At 37.3% G+C, this 17359-nt stretch overlaps 1 protein-coding gene across 1 annotated transcript; it reads left to right on the top strand.

The window, feature by feature from the left end:
* The first annotated feature begins 12352 nt into the window (after positions 1 to 12352).
* Positions 12353 to 15202, top strand: LOC104570825 (spliceosome-associated protein CWC27 homolog). The gene is given in 4 exon segments (XM_010217875.2): positions 12353 to 12394; positions 12657 to 12753; positions 13602 to 13714; positions 15032 to 15202. Coding segments are annotated over 4 exon segments (423 nt in total).
* The last annotated feature ends 2157 nt before the right edge of the window (positions 15203 to 17359 follow it).

Raw genomic sequence — 17359 nt, 5'->3', positions numbered from 1 at the left:
TATCCCGCTGGCAGGTATCCCCTCGTGAGTAGTTATCCATACTTTGCTTATGTGCTTTCAGCTGAATAAATGCTTGATGTAGTCACCTCGTTCTGGCGTGATTATTGCCAAATCCCGAGCCCATCCAGAGCAATGGGGGAGAACAGATAAGAAATACAACATGAGATCAGCCATAAAAATCAATCAATACAGAGCATCACCCTAAACTCTACATACATACATGCCAGATGAATCATCTACCATAAATTGCAATACTGTGAATAAAAAGCTGATACCACTATTTATAGCACCCTGCAAAGCAGTCTAGAAGCACTATGTATACTACTGAAACATTTTACTCTCTTCTATTTTAGTTACACTATTTTACAAGATTACAAAACAACAAACTGAAATTAATTAAAAAAAAAGTATTTTCATGCCAGCCGACATTGAGTGGGTCACAGACAATCCAAAAGATCCAAGCTGTGAGGCATTGACTAGACCAGACTTTGCTCTGTGCAGTGACACAAGTTGGAGAAATCCCCATGTAATTCACTGTCCCGGAGCCCAGGGAGGTTGAAGTCTGGGTCAGAGCCTCGCCATTTCAGTTTTAGGAAATCATGTAACTGAGCACTCAGCATTTCCCTGGAAGGATTCTTTTCTTTTCATTCAGGTCTAGCAGATTAATTTTTTTTCCAAGTCATACTGACCTGTTCATCTTTCAGTCTCCCAGAGTATGAATATATTTTAAAATAATCTGCCCCCGAATAAATACTTCAAATACTATGAGAACAAATGCATCTAAAATGCCCTCATGGAAATGGTGGGTTTCCTTATGCAAAATGAGTTCCATCTGAAGAATGCATGACTAAATACTAACAGAGCATATAGCTGCAAGTACTGTTAATATTCTTTATATAGCACAGAAAAAAAAAGGTAACTGCAATGTTTTTTAAGTTTTTCAGGTCACAAGTTATTTTTCAAAGAACATGCACTGCATCCAGCACATTAGATCCTTCCACAGTCATGAAAGAGTGAGTGCTTGCAAGCAAAAATGCATATTTAAGAAGCATGAAATGAAAGACTATAGCAGGGTTTTTTCTAAATTAATTCTTTGATTAATACTTTTTCCTCACATCCCTCATGAACAATCTTCACATTAAAGTGACTTAACCAGGTTCTAGTTTCTAATTAAACGATGTCCAAAAGATGGCAGCACTGGTACATTTTCATAAAATTGAAATGAGATCTACAAACTGATAGACTTGCTCTGTAGCTCCATCCTCAGAGATACAAGAGGTTTTGCAACTGTGAAAACTTCACAAAATGAATATCTGTTATCTAATGGCTATTAAAAAATGCCAATAGTGTCTGTGAATATAATTTGTAATTGCAATTAACCAATTATTTTTAGTCCACTGTAAGTTTAAAAGTCAGACTTTTTTATTATTAATTATGTAGGTGTTAATGCTAAAAAACTGACATTAGTGTATGAACCAAGGCTGTATCTGCAGCAATATGACTAGAAAGAAGAAAGGGGAGAGGAGAGAGTCTTTATACAATTTGCACAAAAGCATACCACATTAATTCATTAAAATATTGTTATATTGGTGCATACACTGAAATGGCCGTATCAGATGAGTCTGAGGTCTGTTTTAACAACTGTTTTCAAAGAATTTTTCGGAGATTAAACAGTAGGCCTCAGTACAGTACTTGCCCACACACCACCACATGGAAGTTAAATGCCAATTTATGTGACAGATCATATCTCTGTATTATTGTGTCTATTGCAATGGAGCACACATTAATCAGAGAAATGTGCAACATTTTAATTAATTATGCAAAGCTCTTGACCTCAATCATGCCTCATGGCAGTGAGTTCCGCAATTTTAGCACATCCTGAGATGGAAACAGATTTATAAATTGTCTTTAAAGGTAGTAAAACCTTTCTGCTCTTACTGTTTTGTTATACAGTAATATGCACATCTTTTTACCTTTTATTATTCTGCAAACTTTTATTGCGTATTTTCTTCCTGGACTAAACAGTACTAATATTTGAGTCTTTGCTCATTTTGAAGTCTTTTTGTAGTAATCAAGTTTTTGTCTCCTCTCAAGCCCCTTGTATATATAATATCATCTCCTAATCCTAATGGACACATGCTTTAACTCTCAAGCTTTAGGGCTGCTTAAGGAATGTTGTTGATCAAGAGCTAATGGAATGTCCTCCAGTTATCTTTTAAAAGATAGTGGCCATGAACCAAAGCCTGGTAAGTATCTGAATGGAAGAGCTGTTAAGGGATAAATTTGCTTATTTAGGAATGCAGATTATCATTCATTAAATATCAAGAGAAAACAAAGTTTTTGTGTTGCCTTCTAGATCATGTAGGTCTAAGAGGGATTTGTTAATTATATTACTACATTTTACTTTAATGGAATAGGGCATTGTTGGATACATTTTCAGGTGTTCACATCAGTGTGAAAAATAAATCACTTTGAGATGATTTACAAACCATTCTCCTATTTGTTCTCCAAATATTTAAAAAAATATATACTGAGAAATGCTTGAATGCACAGAAACAAGCAATTTAGAGAAAACACTAGGGAAGACAGTACTTGCTCTCTAAATCCTTCTTAAAGGATCTGGAGTTTGAAAATTTTAGTTCAAAATGTAATAGGATAAAAGCACTGTAACTCTTATGCAGGGTAAGGAACAAGAAGTATATCTCACCAGCACCAGGTATGCCAATTTCTGTAAACCTTTTTTTTTTATTAAAACTTTATGCAGCTCCTGCTTTCAGTGCAAAACCAAATCATTTAAAAATGCTATTCACCTGTAGTACCTTTTTTCTTTTCACAGATAGTTCACATCATACAAAATGCCTGTCCAAAAAGTTGTTGCTTATGTCCCCTGTGAAGCTTTCAGAACAGAAGAAAAATACAAGTGTAATGAAAAAGGCAATAAAACAGTTATACAGGTTGCTGTGAAAGGCAGACTACTAACTCTTATCTCTTTTATTAGTAAGTCATATTACCTAGCTATTCAATCCAGGGCAGACATAATTGGAACAAGATACAGTATAAAAACATTATTTTTCCAATGTGAGATACATATTTAACCATAAATTAAAGGAAATAGGAGTCTGAAGAGCTGTCTTGACTATTTGTGCTAATGCTAGAGCTACTGTAAGATACACTTACTATATAGTGCAAAATTTCATTGATGCAATGCAGTTTCTATCCAGACATGAAAAAAAAAAAATCTCAGGAATGAATACAAGGAACTAAATGAAAATTAAGACATGAAAACAATATTAGAGGACACAAGCTTAACAGAACTTTTCTGTTGAGCAGCCACAGCATGTTCGCTTAAACGCTGATATTAACCTGTTATTACTCCAGCAATGAAAGCTCAACATGTAATGAGACACTGGCTTCTTCATCTACCTAAAGCATCATGAACATAAAAGTATCAAGGCTTTGAATTATTTAAGTGGATATATAGTAGGAGCTTAGAGTAGAGGGAAAAAAAAAGAGAAAAAGCTGTGAGGCTTTGACAAGACTTCACAAAGATTTTAAGGAAATAATGCTTTCACTTAGTGTGTCAGAAGTAAACAGCAGTCAGCAGGAGATAAACACTTAAACAATTTAGAAGTTTCTGGTGGTGTTCTACAAATATTGACAAGGAAATTATATGTACAACATGTTTGTCGTATAACCTGGCAGGTATTTGTAAAAGTAGCACTATGCTAGTGCAGGTACAATTGTTCCTAAATCCTTCCACATTATAATTTATAATGTATATTCCAGATATATCTTGCATAATTATTCATATTTAAATGCATAAAATGTGTAGGTGCTTTTGAAGCAGTGTGCATCAAAGGTGTATTGGCATAAAACAGCTCTAAAACAATTTTAAATTACTGATATGCTTTTCACTATAACTAGAACCATAATATGTGAGACATCTGTGCTCAGCTAAATGTCCCCATAGGATACCAATTATTGCTATTAGAAAATCATGAAGAATGAGGTGCTAATACACAAGGGGTTGTATTCAGGCGCCTGGAATATGCAGAATGGTGGAATCCCACCTACATATTAGGGAATGGTGAGACGGAGAAGAGACAGATGGGGAATCATCTCCTGACTCTTCTGTTACCAGTCTGGAGTTACTCACTCAGATGTTTGAGAAAACACAAGCATTTATCAATTCTCAATTATAAAATGGCTTTTATAACCAGATTGATTTGTTAATAGAACATCTATATATATAATAAAACATCTATAATACTGTAAATAGCTATTTAGGTGCCAAATAAAATATGTTGAGCCCCAAAACTGAAATAGCGTGAAACAGGAGTTGAGTTGTTCAGTCCAGTCACTAAGGCACTATTTCCCAAACCTTGTTTTCAGAGAGAGAGAGTTTGTCTGATTTGATAAGAGAACAGATTTCTGGTGTTCAATCTAATTTTATGTCCTAAAATCTGATACTTTGTTTGGATGATTTAAGAAAAAAAAAGATGTATATACATTTTATATTCACATACATGTGCACACACATGTGTGTATTTATATATTTGTGTGTATATAGTTATATGTATATGTGTGCATATTTTTTGTTTAGCATGTTTATATATGCACACATATATATGCATATATATATATATCTGTATGTGTATGTGTGCAAGTAAATGTAAATATAAATATAATTCCATCCTGTTTTATGGTCTTCATTTTTAATACTAGCCTTTTATCATGATAGCTCTCAATCCTTCCAATTTGACTTCTGGCCCAGGCATATGTTAATGAGCTGGTGTCACCCCACTTATTGTTGATGTGTCACTGCTTTCTTTACACTATTTAATTTGTAAACAACCATAATGTTTGCAAAACTTAACATTGGTGTTTTAGGTCACACGGTCACTTTTCATATAGCAAGATACTCTAATTGCAGAAATGAAAACATATATGCTTCTGTGTGAAAAACATAATGGCTTGGGTTTTGTATAACTGAAGCTTTTACACAGCTGTTTCAATTATGGCATGTAGATTATTTAGATTGTTTCTCCTTCTGTTATTTATAATGGAAAAATAGAATTTGATTACTTATAAAAATATATTCCTGAGCTTCCTCATCCACCTAAAGACTTTAAAGAGAGAAAGACCAAAATGCTAGAGGTTGATTCCCAAACATAACAATATTTTGTTTAGAGGAAGTAGAAATAAAAATGAGAAACAGGAGGTTTTGCTGGCATTGACAGCAATTTTGCCAGAAGAGGGCAGAATATGGGAGGAAGAGTAATCTATCCCAAGCAAGGTATTAAAGTCATTTCCAAGTTTCTTCTCTTGTATCTGTTTGGTTTTTTTTCTTTCTCCTGACACTGATATTGAAGAAAAAAAAAAGTTAAAAATGTTCTTATTAAGCAGGGAGATACTGAGATTGATTCTTAAAATGGTCAGAAGTTATTCACATAAAATTCTGCAAGAGAAAAATTCTGAGAACTTTTAGTTTCCTAGAAAATTACATTTAAGGCATATACTTCTCAGTGGCTTTGGTTTAGGTTCCATTCATTTCATATGAATTTTCTGACTTCTAGGCTTGTTGTGAAATACAGTTTCCAGGCTATTTTAAAGTGTTCTCAAATAATAAACTCTTAATAATATTTTAGCAATTTACAACAAAAATTCCACTTAAGCTGACTATAATGCTGATTTTTATTATTATGTTAGGACAATTCTCATGGAAAGTGGACTAAAAGCAGATTTTGCTCCCACCTTTGTATGGATAGTTTTGCTCAGGAAGGCTTAGGTGTTACTCCCCCCCCCCCCCCCCCCCCAATCCTTTGCCAGCTGCTCAGGTGGAAGCAGTTCCATGCCAAAGTGAAAAAACTAAACCACAGCCATGAAGGGAATTCTTAGGAAACTGTAAATACAGGCACTTTGAGCTTTAAGCATCCCAAAAATAGGATCACACCTTTGAATTGAGCAGACTTTTTGAATCTGTACCCTATCCTGGTATAAGATTGTAGCATCTAGTTCTTATAAACACTAACTCCCCCATAGCAAATTTTGTTAACAACTTGAACAGTACAACTGTTCCATTTACACAAGTGGAAAAAAAAGTTTCAGTGTGGGGGTTTTAGAATGAATGCAACACTTCAAGATTCTTGTCAAGTGTCAATCTTGAGTTTGCTCTGTTTAGATTTGTGTGGGCTTTAATCACCACATACTATATTAATACAGCACTGAAATTATTGTAACCAATCTTGTTGCATAGGTTTCTAGTGTTAAGAAGTGGCATTTTATATCTGTCTTACAAAGATGCAGCAGCAGTAACTGCACAAGAACAGAACCTAGACAGAACAAAAGGACTGTGAAGGATCCATAGGTTCTGTTTGCTCTTGCTTATTTCCAGCTTGCTCACAGAGATCCTGCCAAAAGAACATGCATTTGTATAGTTCAAAATTTATTATTAGATTACTTTTAGAAGATTTTGAAGAAGCAATCTCCAACAGGTCCTTATCTCTTGTTCCTTTTTTTCCCAACTCCCCATACTATTTCTCATTTGCACTTATTGCATATCATATATAGGTAGAAAGTGTTATGAAAAATATTTATTTAAAGAATAAAAGAACAGGAAGCATTATTTAAATTTGCAAATTTCATTTAACAGTTTCAATGAGAAGCATACTTAAGACTGAACTTTTCTACACAATTACTTGCAAACTGAAGTTTGCCATATCCTAGTATAAAGGATTCAAGGTACATGTAAATCAAAACTGAACTGAGAGTTAAAAACAAGTCCAACGTGCCTAGTTGGGTAGTAATAAATTTGGAAGAGTAGACTTTTTTCCAAATCATCCATTTAATAATCTGAAACACTGATACTTGCAAATAGATTTCTTCAAAACATATATATATGTATCACTTAAATCCTATTTATGCTTTGCAATGCCGTTGTTTTAATTTCAAAGGAAAAGCATTCTAGTCTCTATGGAATTGGAAGCTAAATCAGGCCAGCAGCTCAGTCACTACTAGAACAGTTTGAACTATCAGATGATGAACTTTTTTCCTTTTTTCTTTTCTTTTTCTCCTTTTTGTGATGTTTTCCTTTCTTAGATTTATTCTTCTTTTCTTTTTTTCTTTTCTTTTTTGTGATTTTTGTTTTTCTGATTTTGGCTTATCCTCTTCAGATGTACTTGATGAGGAAGATCTATTGGAAAAAAAATACAGACTGACAATCAGAGGAAGAAAAATGAACCAATATCTATATAATATCACAAGTTTAATTTGGTATAAAATTCACACAGTAGTATCCATATCCACTGGAAATCTTGTAACCATCTCTGTCTATATTCATCTGAACAATGATTTTTCTTATTAGATGATCTTGGCAGAAAAGCAGTATGTTTATAATATTGAGTAATTCACAACGAAATAGGTGAGTTGCATGTTTTTCAACCTTAATTAAATTGCTCAGACTAGAGACCTCAAGAAAACAGAGTGAAAGCACGACAATAAAAACACTACAAGTAATGCCTTCAGACTAATCTTAATATATTTCTCATATAAAAATAGTTAAGAGAAACAGGTATGACAAGCTTGCAGCTGATAACATTTGTCTTAAAGAGCAATGAGTGAAGAGATTATATACAAACAAGAATTAAGATGACAATAAAAGGAAAGTCCTGCTTATTTTATTCGGCAGTGTAGTTTTATAGTATTGTTTACAAGATCAATTATTACTTGCATGTAAAGACTGCAGCGAGCAGTCTGACTCCTCTATACTGCCTTTATAAGTATAGGTTATAGTTACACTATGTAAATAAGGAAGGGGAAAAATACCAGTATCACCCGTGTTAAATCCTGTTTCTTTACACTTATTTTGTTTCTGAAGAATGTGTTATTGTGACATCCAGAGAAATTACACATTTCCTGGCTCTCGATGTAGTTCCTAGGAGATTATCTCATCCATAGTCCTGACAGCCAATAGTCTCATCTAAAAATCAGTCAGCACAACAAAATTCAGGATCAGTAAATTTGTGTATTATGACATTCTCTTTTGAAAACGGAGAAACACATTTTTTTTTGGCTTCTAAGCAACAGGAGTGTTAAAACTCAGCACATTTTAAGTAAATCGGAAAAAAATATCCTACTGACAGTTATAGGTCAGTCAACAAGGGACGAAGGGGGCAATGAAGCATCTCATGGTTGCTTAACTCCAGAGTAGCCTCTCCATGTGACTGAGCTTGGGATCTCAGGGCTGCCACCAAAAAGCTCGGCTGACTTGTTCTAATTTTTCCACCACATCCTGGGGTCCCTCAGCATGGGAACACTGCTATTTCAGAACTGCAGGCCTTCACTACTTCCCTGACTTGCTAGATTTGCAAAACTTTTGTGGTCCTAACAGTATTTTATATACTGGAAAGGTGGTATGTTACCACTATTCAAAAAAGTGGGCAGATTCTCACTGGAAAACAGGAAGATTTTCAGACCAAAGAGGTACTTGGCAAAATGCACTGGATCAAAAGAAACAACGTTCTCTGGAAGAAAAAAGGAAATTCTAATGTGGAATACTTCTAAACCTCTGTTTTCAAATTAAATTAGGTATGTGAGTTACCTTTTCCTTGCTCTCTTTAATTTCATTTTTTCTTTGCTCTTTTTTTTTCTGTTTCTTTCTTTCTTCCTCATTTAAATCTGTGGAAAAAGTTACAGTTTACAAAATATTTCAGTTCTGAATTAAGATTAGCATTAAAAGAATGGTTTCAGCAACAGCATAAAATTAGCATAAAATTCTTGATAAAAGCTTTTCTTTTCCTTCTCTTGTTAATTAATTCAGAAATATTTTGCAGACCAGAACTTGTTATACCACTTACAAAAGTTCCAAGGACTTTTGTTTAAAAATTGAGAACGAGGAAATTCCTGTAAAATGTAGCAAAATCTGGGACTTTACCTTCACATTTACATCAACTTCAGGTTTCCATATCCATTACTCTTTATTCTTAAGATTTGCAGAAGTCTGAAAACAGGTCACGTAACTAGAATGTACTGAATAATAAAAATGCATGTTCCCTCAGGCTTACCTGAATTACTCACACGCAACCTCATTTCACATGCAAATAGCAATTATTTAAGCCATAAATAGGATAAGCTTCAATTTACTGTCACTATACTGTCTACAAAAATTGTTATAAATGTCACTCCTATTCTGGCCTATCCCCACCTTTCACGTGCATTTGAATAAAACCTAAATATAGAAGAGAAATACTAAAGAAATACTAAAGGAAGGGACAGCTAGAAAACTCCTACTGTTATGTAAAGATGCAATTATGACTAAAGAGAAATGCCTGCAAAAACACCACAAATAGTCCTTTTATCAAGACCATACTTTGAGATTGAATGAATTCTATAATGAAAAAGAAAACTTTCAGAGACTGAACTAATGATGTAAAAACAATATTCAAATACTTCTGAGTTTCATAAGCACTAAATATTATCTGTACTTTCATGGAAAAGACATGTTTAGCTACCTCAAACCTGACTCTGAATTATGTTATGGAGGGACAGTTAGATAGCAAGTGTATAAAGAAGACACAGCTAAATCTTCTACCATTACAGACTTTCTTGTCAATTACCTTTATAAGTTTATGGATGTCTGTGAAATAACATTGCTTCAACAACTCATTTTTATGAGTTGCTTTAAAAATTAATTAATTGCAGGATTTTCTATCCCAGAACTGATTCTTCTGCTTAGCAATGGTGTTTAGCAAAGGAGATGTTTAAGTGGGATGGAAGAGATAATAAATAGTGCCTTCTGTCCAGAACTGTGAATTTGCCAGTTGAAGGTGACTAGAAGTCAAGCTTCTGCCATGAACTGTCCTCTAAACAAACCTGCCACCCTTCTTCCTCTTTCCAGCCTCCAGAAAAACCCTAGCTTATAAAGGCTAGAGATCACTTTTGCAGTTACAATTGTATGCTTGTTTCAAAGCCCATAGGAACACAGTTACCAATACAAACTCAATGTAAGAGGCATTCAGGTTCAGATAGGAAGAATGTTGTTACCTATTTTCTTCTAAGCAGCTGCTTATTACCAGTCTTACAATCTTCTGTATTTAAAAGCTCCTTTTGAGACATTCCAAATGGGTATATTAATAATTTCCTACAGAAGTTAATTATAATAAAAAAGACTTAGATGTATCAAATCTCTTAAGTCTGAATATATGAAGTAAAATCCTTCTTTTAAAGCACTGATCAAAAGAACTAATAATAATTCTCAAAAAGGAAAAAACAATTATTTCAGTTATTCAGGAGACCATTATGTGACTGTTATTCTCTTTAAAGAAAAAAAGAAAAAACACAAACAAAACACGGACATACTCTTTTTTTCATGTAGAGCTTGCAATCTTTGTAGCTCTTCTTCACTGTCTTCACTGCTCGTGCTGCTAACATCTAAAACGATATCTCTTTGGGGATCCACTCAGAGAAATTTACGACCAGTTGAACAAACAAGTATTAGGAAGAAAAGTTACAAATTACCAAGTGACACCAATAGCAAGGGAACACACATTTTACACTTACTCAGTCTGGTTGGTGGAAAGGTGAGACTGTGATGTAGGAATGAGGGAGTGCGAAGGTTTACTTTGAAAAAGTATTGAAGAATTATTATAGGCTGTGCAAAGGTATCCCATTTAATGGTGTTTTATGGCCTCCCTTCATATTTATGTAAATTTAAAGACTTTGTCCAAATTTTGTGTTCTACTTTTTTAATGGTCTAAGTTTAATGGTTTAAATTTGGCAGAGACTCCAAAGCAGCAGAAGATACTAAGTTAGGTATCAAGAAACTCTGAATTTAAAGCATGGTCTTTAATTGCATGCAAATGAAGTGTATATGAATACAGTAGCATATTGTTTTCACAGAAGAACTTGAGGGTTTTTGAAAGCAATAGTTCTTGTATCAGAAAGTTCTGTATTAGATGCATCTTCATATTGCTTATTATAGCGTTACAGTAGCCACATTTCTTGCATCCTGCTCTGATGTTATCCTTATTTCCACCTGAAAGAGAAAATGCCATCAAATAGGTGTTGAGAACCCTTAAAGTTTTTTTTTTTTTTTTAAGCTGACTTGACAATGTCAATTCTCAAATGGGAAGGACCATTCCTTTCAGGACACTGGGATCACCAAGACTTCACACTGTCACCAGGAAGACTGACACAAGTTTGGGCAGTATAAACTGGTATGGATCATTCAGCTTCATATAACTTATTGACAAATCCTCAATTGATTTTTTTCCCAATCTTAAACTTTAATAATAATTTCACTTCTCTGAAAACTTATGCGTTAGTTTTGTTACAGAATGGACACGTTAACAGTCACCAGGCTGTTCCTGTGGTCCACAGCTGCACACCACAAACGTGATTTAAGTTCTTGCAGGGTGCGCATGCTGAGGGACAACATCTGGCAGCTCTGAGCTGACGAATATTTCAATTGCAAGAACTGTCCAAGAGGGCAATGAAAAGAGAGAGAAATAATCGTTCCTGGAGGAAAAAAAAAATGATGGAAAAACTAATTAAAAAATAATCAGGCTAAACAAATCCATCTTGAACTCAGGCAAACCACCAACATATATAGAATTAATGGTTGCAGGAAGGGAGATGAAGAATTAAGTGAATAAAGGAAAGGACAAGGGATATCTAGTCTTGGAGAGCCAGACCAGTGCAAGTTTGGGGCAAAGCAGACCCTTCGCACACTTCCATAAGCTCACAGCTAACTGTTAACAGCCAGCCAGAGCAAAACGAGACTCAGGAGAAGACAGAAACTCACAGAAACCAGAGAAACGGGCCCATTTTAATCAGCCAAGTCTATTTGTAATGGAAGCCACGACTTCACCCCCCCCCCCCAAACCCGACAGCCCCAAAGGCTCCTGTCTCTGCTGGCCACAGGGCTAAAGCCACTCTAGGACACCAGCTTTCTAAGCCCGAGCCCGTGTCCCTGCCCACAGCACCCATGCTGTTAGGGGAAGACACCGTGCACAGGTTCCTGCCGCAGCCTCACCCAGCAGTGCCATGGAACGTGAGGCTGCTGCGCTGGAAGGCCCCGAGTGCGCGCACCACAGGGGTGTGACACTTGCGAGGGAGGCCTTGGGATCGCTGGGCACCGGGTGGCAGTGAGGGAGCGGGGCAAGAGATGTCCGAGAGGCCACAGGCACTGCCGAGGCGGAGCAGACGCCACTGGCTGCACGGCACCCCTGCCTGTACACTCAACCCGCTCTGCTTGTGCCAGCTGTGGTGACCGCCCCCCCGCCGAGCTGGTGGGGTAGGAGTGCCCAAGAGGGCAGGTGGCCAGGGCAGGGTGAGGTGCGACTCTTGCCCCACCATGAGCAACATCTACATCCAGGAGCCCCCTACCAACGGTAAGGTGAGGCCCGTGGCGCGCCGCTCACACCCATCCTTGGCCGTTTTGGGTGTAATTAGTCTCCTTCTGTGTTGTTTCGCTGTGCAAACATCGAGCGCGTCTGTCATGTGCCTGGTGCCGGTTCCTTGGCCTGGAAGCCATGAGCTGCAATCCGTCCCTTGCCCACTGGCTGTGCCATGCGGCGTATCGGTTGGTACCAGCGCAGTGGGGTATATGCAAGAAAGTTGCAAGAAAACTAACGATCTGTTCGTCTGCGTTTGTGTAGGTTTTGCTGCGAACAACAGCGGGCGATATTGATATAGTGCTGTGGTCAAAGGAAGCCCTGAAAGCATGTCAAAAATTCATTCAGCTTTGCATGGAAGGTAACTGCTGAAGGGGACAGGAGTTGCTGGAATTGTTTTGTGTACAATGCTGGTATCTTTGTGCCTCTTTTTGTAAAATAGAGGTTGTGGTTATGCTTTCAGCCTGTTAAGTGGTGGTGTTTATATGTAGAAAAACCTGAATAGTATCCAGAAAGAGAACATTCCTCAAGATTTTTTTTTTTAAAAGGAAGTATTTGTCAAGTAGGATTAAATTTTGGGTCTTTCTGTTTCCCCTTAAGATCTTACTGGTGTGTGCAGACCCAAGAGGAGGTACCTTGTGCGGTACACACAGCTGCGTGGTATCTTCTCTTCTGTGAAAATGACCAGGTTGGGCACGATCAGGTGAAAGTGATGGCACCTGTGTCCCATGCTGGGCTTTGAACAGGCCAGCAGCTTGGCGTGTGGGTATGGATCATTATACATGTGAGATTTTAGCTGGGACAAAGTGTAGGAGGTTTAGTCCTACTTTTAAATTGGTGAATATGAGGGCTATTTTTCTAGTGATAATACCAGAGAGCTGGAAAGAAACTCATCTATATCCTCTTATCAATGATGTACAGCACCTTTTGCAGCAGAACTGTATGACGTGCCACAGGTTTTGTCAGAAATGTCATCAGTTGCAGCTTACAGATGATATACAGTCACACCAGGTAATGGTGGAAGGGAAGAAGAGGAGGGAACACAATGGAAGGAGTTGTGGAAGGAGCAGAACCCCCTTACAGGACTTGTTTTCCGAATCTCCAGTCACTGGATATCTCTGCCTAATCTATATGGAAGTATAAATGTGAGACAATCTAAATGTATTTAATCTCTCTCTCTCTCTCTTTTTTTTTTTTTTCCTCTTTTAGAGTATTACAATAACACAATATTCCACGGAGTTGTGCCTGGTTTTATAGTGCAAGGAAGTGATCCCACTGGTACTGGATCAGGTGGAGATTCAATCTATGGAGCTCCTTTCAAGGTAGTTACCTTAATTTGTGTGTTAATTTTTGGTTATTCCCCATTAGTTAATCTTCCAGTAAGTTAGATTGCAAAAAAGCAAAACTCATATAAGAAATATAACATTAGTTATGTACACAAATGCCTGTGACGTTGCCTCAGTGTTCTTGCATATGTATTTTATATTCAGAGTTCTTAAATCTAGTTGTTGTGCAGTTCACGTTATTGTTCATGTTAATAAGGTTATATATTAATAAAAATCACAAGGAAAACAGAGGGAAGAATTAAGAGTAAATGTTTATACGTATCAAGCTCAGAAATGTACATTATTTACATATATTTATATCTCATTTATTAAAGGACCCTGAATGTTGTGTACACATTCTTTTGAATTATTGATACTAACACATCTTATAGCTTTGCCAGGAGCCCCAGATCACAAGTAAAGGCACACACACTGTATATTTTGTTCTGCTTGTTTTGTTTGGTGGGGAAGAGCTTTAGCTGGTGAATGAAGCCACATAATCTGTCTCGGGGCCTCCCATCTCACCTACTAGTGGAGTAGTCTCACAGTCATGCTTGTAATACGTCTTGATGTTTGTGGAGGGGATTGATACCTAAGCAGAGTGCAAAACAAGTATTTCCAATACTGTAGTAGCACTACTGTTTAAAATTAGTAATGACATTCAGAGTAGCAGTTTTCAGAGTTGTGATACTACCATGCTATTAATTTATTGCTCATCAGTTTTTTGTTCCCTTAAAAGCAGTCTTGTTCTGTCTCTAGGACTTTTTGGGACTGTGATACTTGTTCAATATTGAACTATTGCAGGCCGTTACTGAGCTTCCAGTTATTTTACCTGAATTAAAATTTGTCCCTAAATGTCATAGTTAACCAGAATGATAGATTTACAAGAAGTGTATACGGTGCAGTCAAGAGGTGTCTTTTTTTTTTTTTTTTATTGGAGGGGGTGGGCAGGGGAAAGAGAATTCTAACAAAAGTAATGAATAACACTAATTAGACAATATTTGGAAAAACAATCTTTTAAAAAAGACAAAGTACAGTTTTTCTTAAATCATATATTTGTTTATATTATTTATATAGTATGTTTAGTGCTTTTTAATTTAGTGTGTGTCTTAATAAAATATGCTGGGGACAGGAGCTATTAAATATCATCCTGGCATTAAGTTATAAATGACTGTTTTTATTACTGTCAGAAAAAAAACAGCTTATTTGTGTGTGTGTGTGTGTGTGTGTATTGATGTAGATCAAATTGGCTAAAGAAATGGAAAAAAAGGAAGCTACACATCTAAATCATGTTCTTTTGTCTTTCTTTGGCAGGATGAGTTCCACTCACGATTGTGATTTAATCGCAGAGGACTTGTTATGGCAAATGCTGGACCGCATGATAATGGCAGTCAGTTTTTCTTTACGTTGGGTCATGCAGATGAACTTAACGACAAGCACACAATCTTTGGAAAGGTCTGCTACTGGGCTAGAGTCTCAAACTGAGTTTGGCAGAAGCAGTTATATGTATCTCTTTATTCAAAGACAGTGTTTTTTTCTGCTGTGTATATTTGAAATTTATTTCACTACTTTATAGGCTGTCCCCATTCTCTTTGTTTCCCGTGCCTGATGAAAATGTTTCTGTTGGTAGTTTTTATAATTATCTGCATTGCTGTTGGTTTGCCATTGGTTTTCTTCTAAATTATGTTTTAGAGTTGTGCTTCCTTTAATGTAAATTTTATGACTGTTTCTGATAGATCAGTTTAATGGTGCTAGCATATTTATAAAATTCCATTTGTAAATTACCCAAGAAGAATCATGAAAATGAAAACCACAAGATGGATTTGTCACTATCCTGTCTTTTTCAAAAGAAATTATTTCTACATGCCACAGTGTTTTTTGTCGCAGTCGTGGCAGCCAAAAACACAAACAACTGGGGTAGATGCAATGCAAGCTACACTTTATTGTTTTTCAAGTACATTATTTATACTGAGCTTTCCTTGTTGTGGCTGCTGCTTATTGGTGAGGACTACAGAGTTATGATTGGACGATTCTTAGCTTGGCCAGTTTCTGCTCTGTGGCCAAAACCTCCTTAAACTTGTTAATAACTTTCTGATGTCTCCATGTGAACTCCCTATCTCATAGCTACACTCTAATCTTTTCAAGGTTAGCGTTCTCTGCTAAGGGAGCCAGGGATTCCACAGACCAGCTGCAATCCCTGACAATTCCCCCCTTTTGTATTTGTGCTAAAAAAATGGCACTAACGGTTTGCTGCAGGGCCCTTTGCAGCAGACCGATCAAGCAAGGTACCATTAATAACACAATTACAATAATTACCAAAATCAGCAAACCTGTTTTCACTAGAGATAGTAACCACCCAGACAGACCCCAGTTGCCAAACAACTTATTTAACCACTCCCATCCATCATCCACTTGCAACTTGCATACTCCGTCAGTTAGACCAACTGTAGTCTTTGCCGCCCTCGAGTCTGGATCTCTGGTCTCATTGATCCATTGCCAGCATATTATGCAGCAGTTGAAGCCCTTGTATTCAGCTCGCACAGATACCCGCCACCAATCAGTTTTCTCTGCTGGAACTCCCCCCAGACACATAGAAAAGGGATTTCGAGGATCTCTGGTAGCCAGGCATATGGTGCTTTGATTGATGGTGTTGACTAGGGTTATGCAGATGTTGCTGCCAGTTCTTCGGGGAGGGGCTGGGCACCAATCTCCTCCTCCATAACTTCTGAGGGTGAGGAGGGCAGCGACTGCAACGCAGGTCGCACGCACCGTGCTGGAACCCATCGCGGTCCGCTCTCTGTGGAGACACAAGCATATCCCCTTCCCCAAGTTATGAGCTTGTGTGGCCCAGACCGTTGTCCAGTAACCAAATCATGAACTTGCTCCGGTACCCGCTGTGGTACCTTTTCTGTTGTAGTCAGAGGAGAAATGCGAAAAAAATGGGTGATAGAGTTGTTAGGGAAGGAAAGTTAAACACATATACAGCTTTGTCTTATCTTGCCTGTGGGGACTCCCCCTGCATTCCCCCTTTTTGTTTTTGCACGAGGCGCTTCAGAGTGCCATGCAAGCGTTCAACGATGGCTTGGCCTGTAGGGGAATGGGGAATCCCAGTTATGTGGTGAACATCCCATTGATTTAGAAAACTCTGCACCTTTTTGGAAACATAGGCAGGACCATTGTCAGTTTTCACTGTTTGAGGAATGCCAAGAGTTGCAAAGGCACGTTGAAAATGGTGAATTACGTCTAAAGATTTCTCCCCTGCTTGGGCTGTAGCACAAGCGGTGTGGGAAAATGTATCAACAGAAACATGGACAAACTCAAGTCGCCCAAATTCAGAGATATGGGTGACATCCGTTTGCCACAATTGTAATGCTTGTAGGCCTCTCGGGTTAACTCCATAGAAAACAGGCGTCTGCTGTCCAAATTGTCGACTCAGCGCCGAGCTGCCCTGGTGAAAAAAGTGATGAGATAATAAAGCCTGCTGGTGTTTGTTAGGGAGTGGACCCAAGGTCACAGCAGACACAAGGGCATCAGCCCTAGCATTGCCGTCAGCAGAAAAAAAAAAAAAAAACAGGCAATGCAGTATGACTACAAATATGTAATATAAAGTAGGGTTCAGTTCTCTGTTGTATTGTGGACCAT

The sequence above is a fragment of the Tinamus guttatus genome, unplaced genomic scaffold, assembly GCF_059628265.1.
Source record: "Tinamus guttatus ecotype Peru unplaced genomic scaffold, ASM5962826v1 Tinamus_guttatus_pri_ptg000370l, whole genome shotgun sequence".
Classification (NCBI taxonomy): domain Eukaryota; kingdom Metazoa; phylum Chordata; class Aves; order Tinamiformes; family Tinamidae; genus Tinamus; species Tinamus guttatus.
Note: the sequence above shows the minus strand (reverse complement) of the source record. Positions and strands in the feature narration are given on the sequence as shown.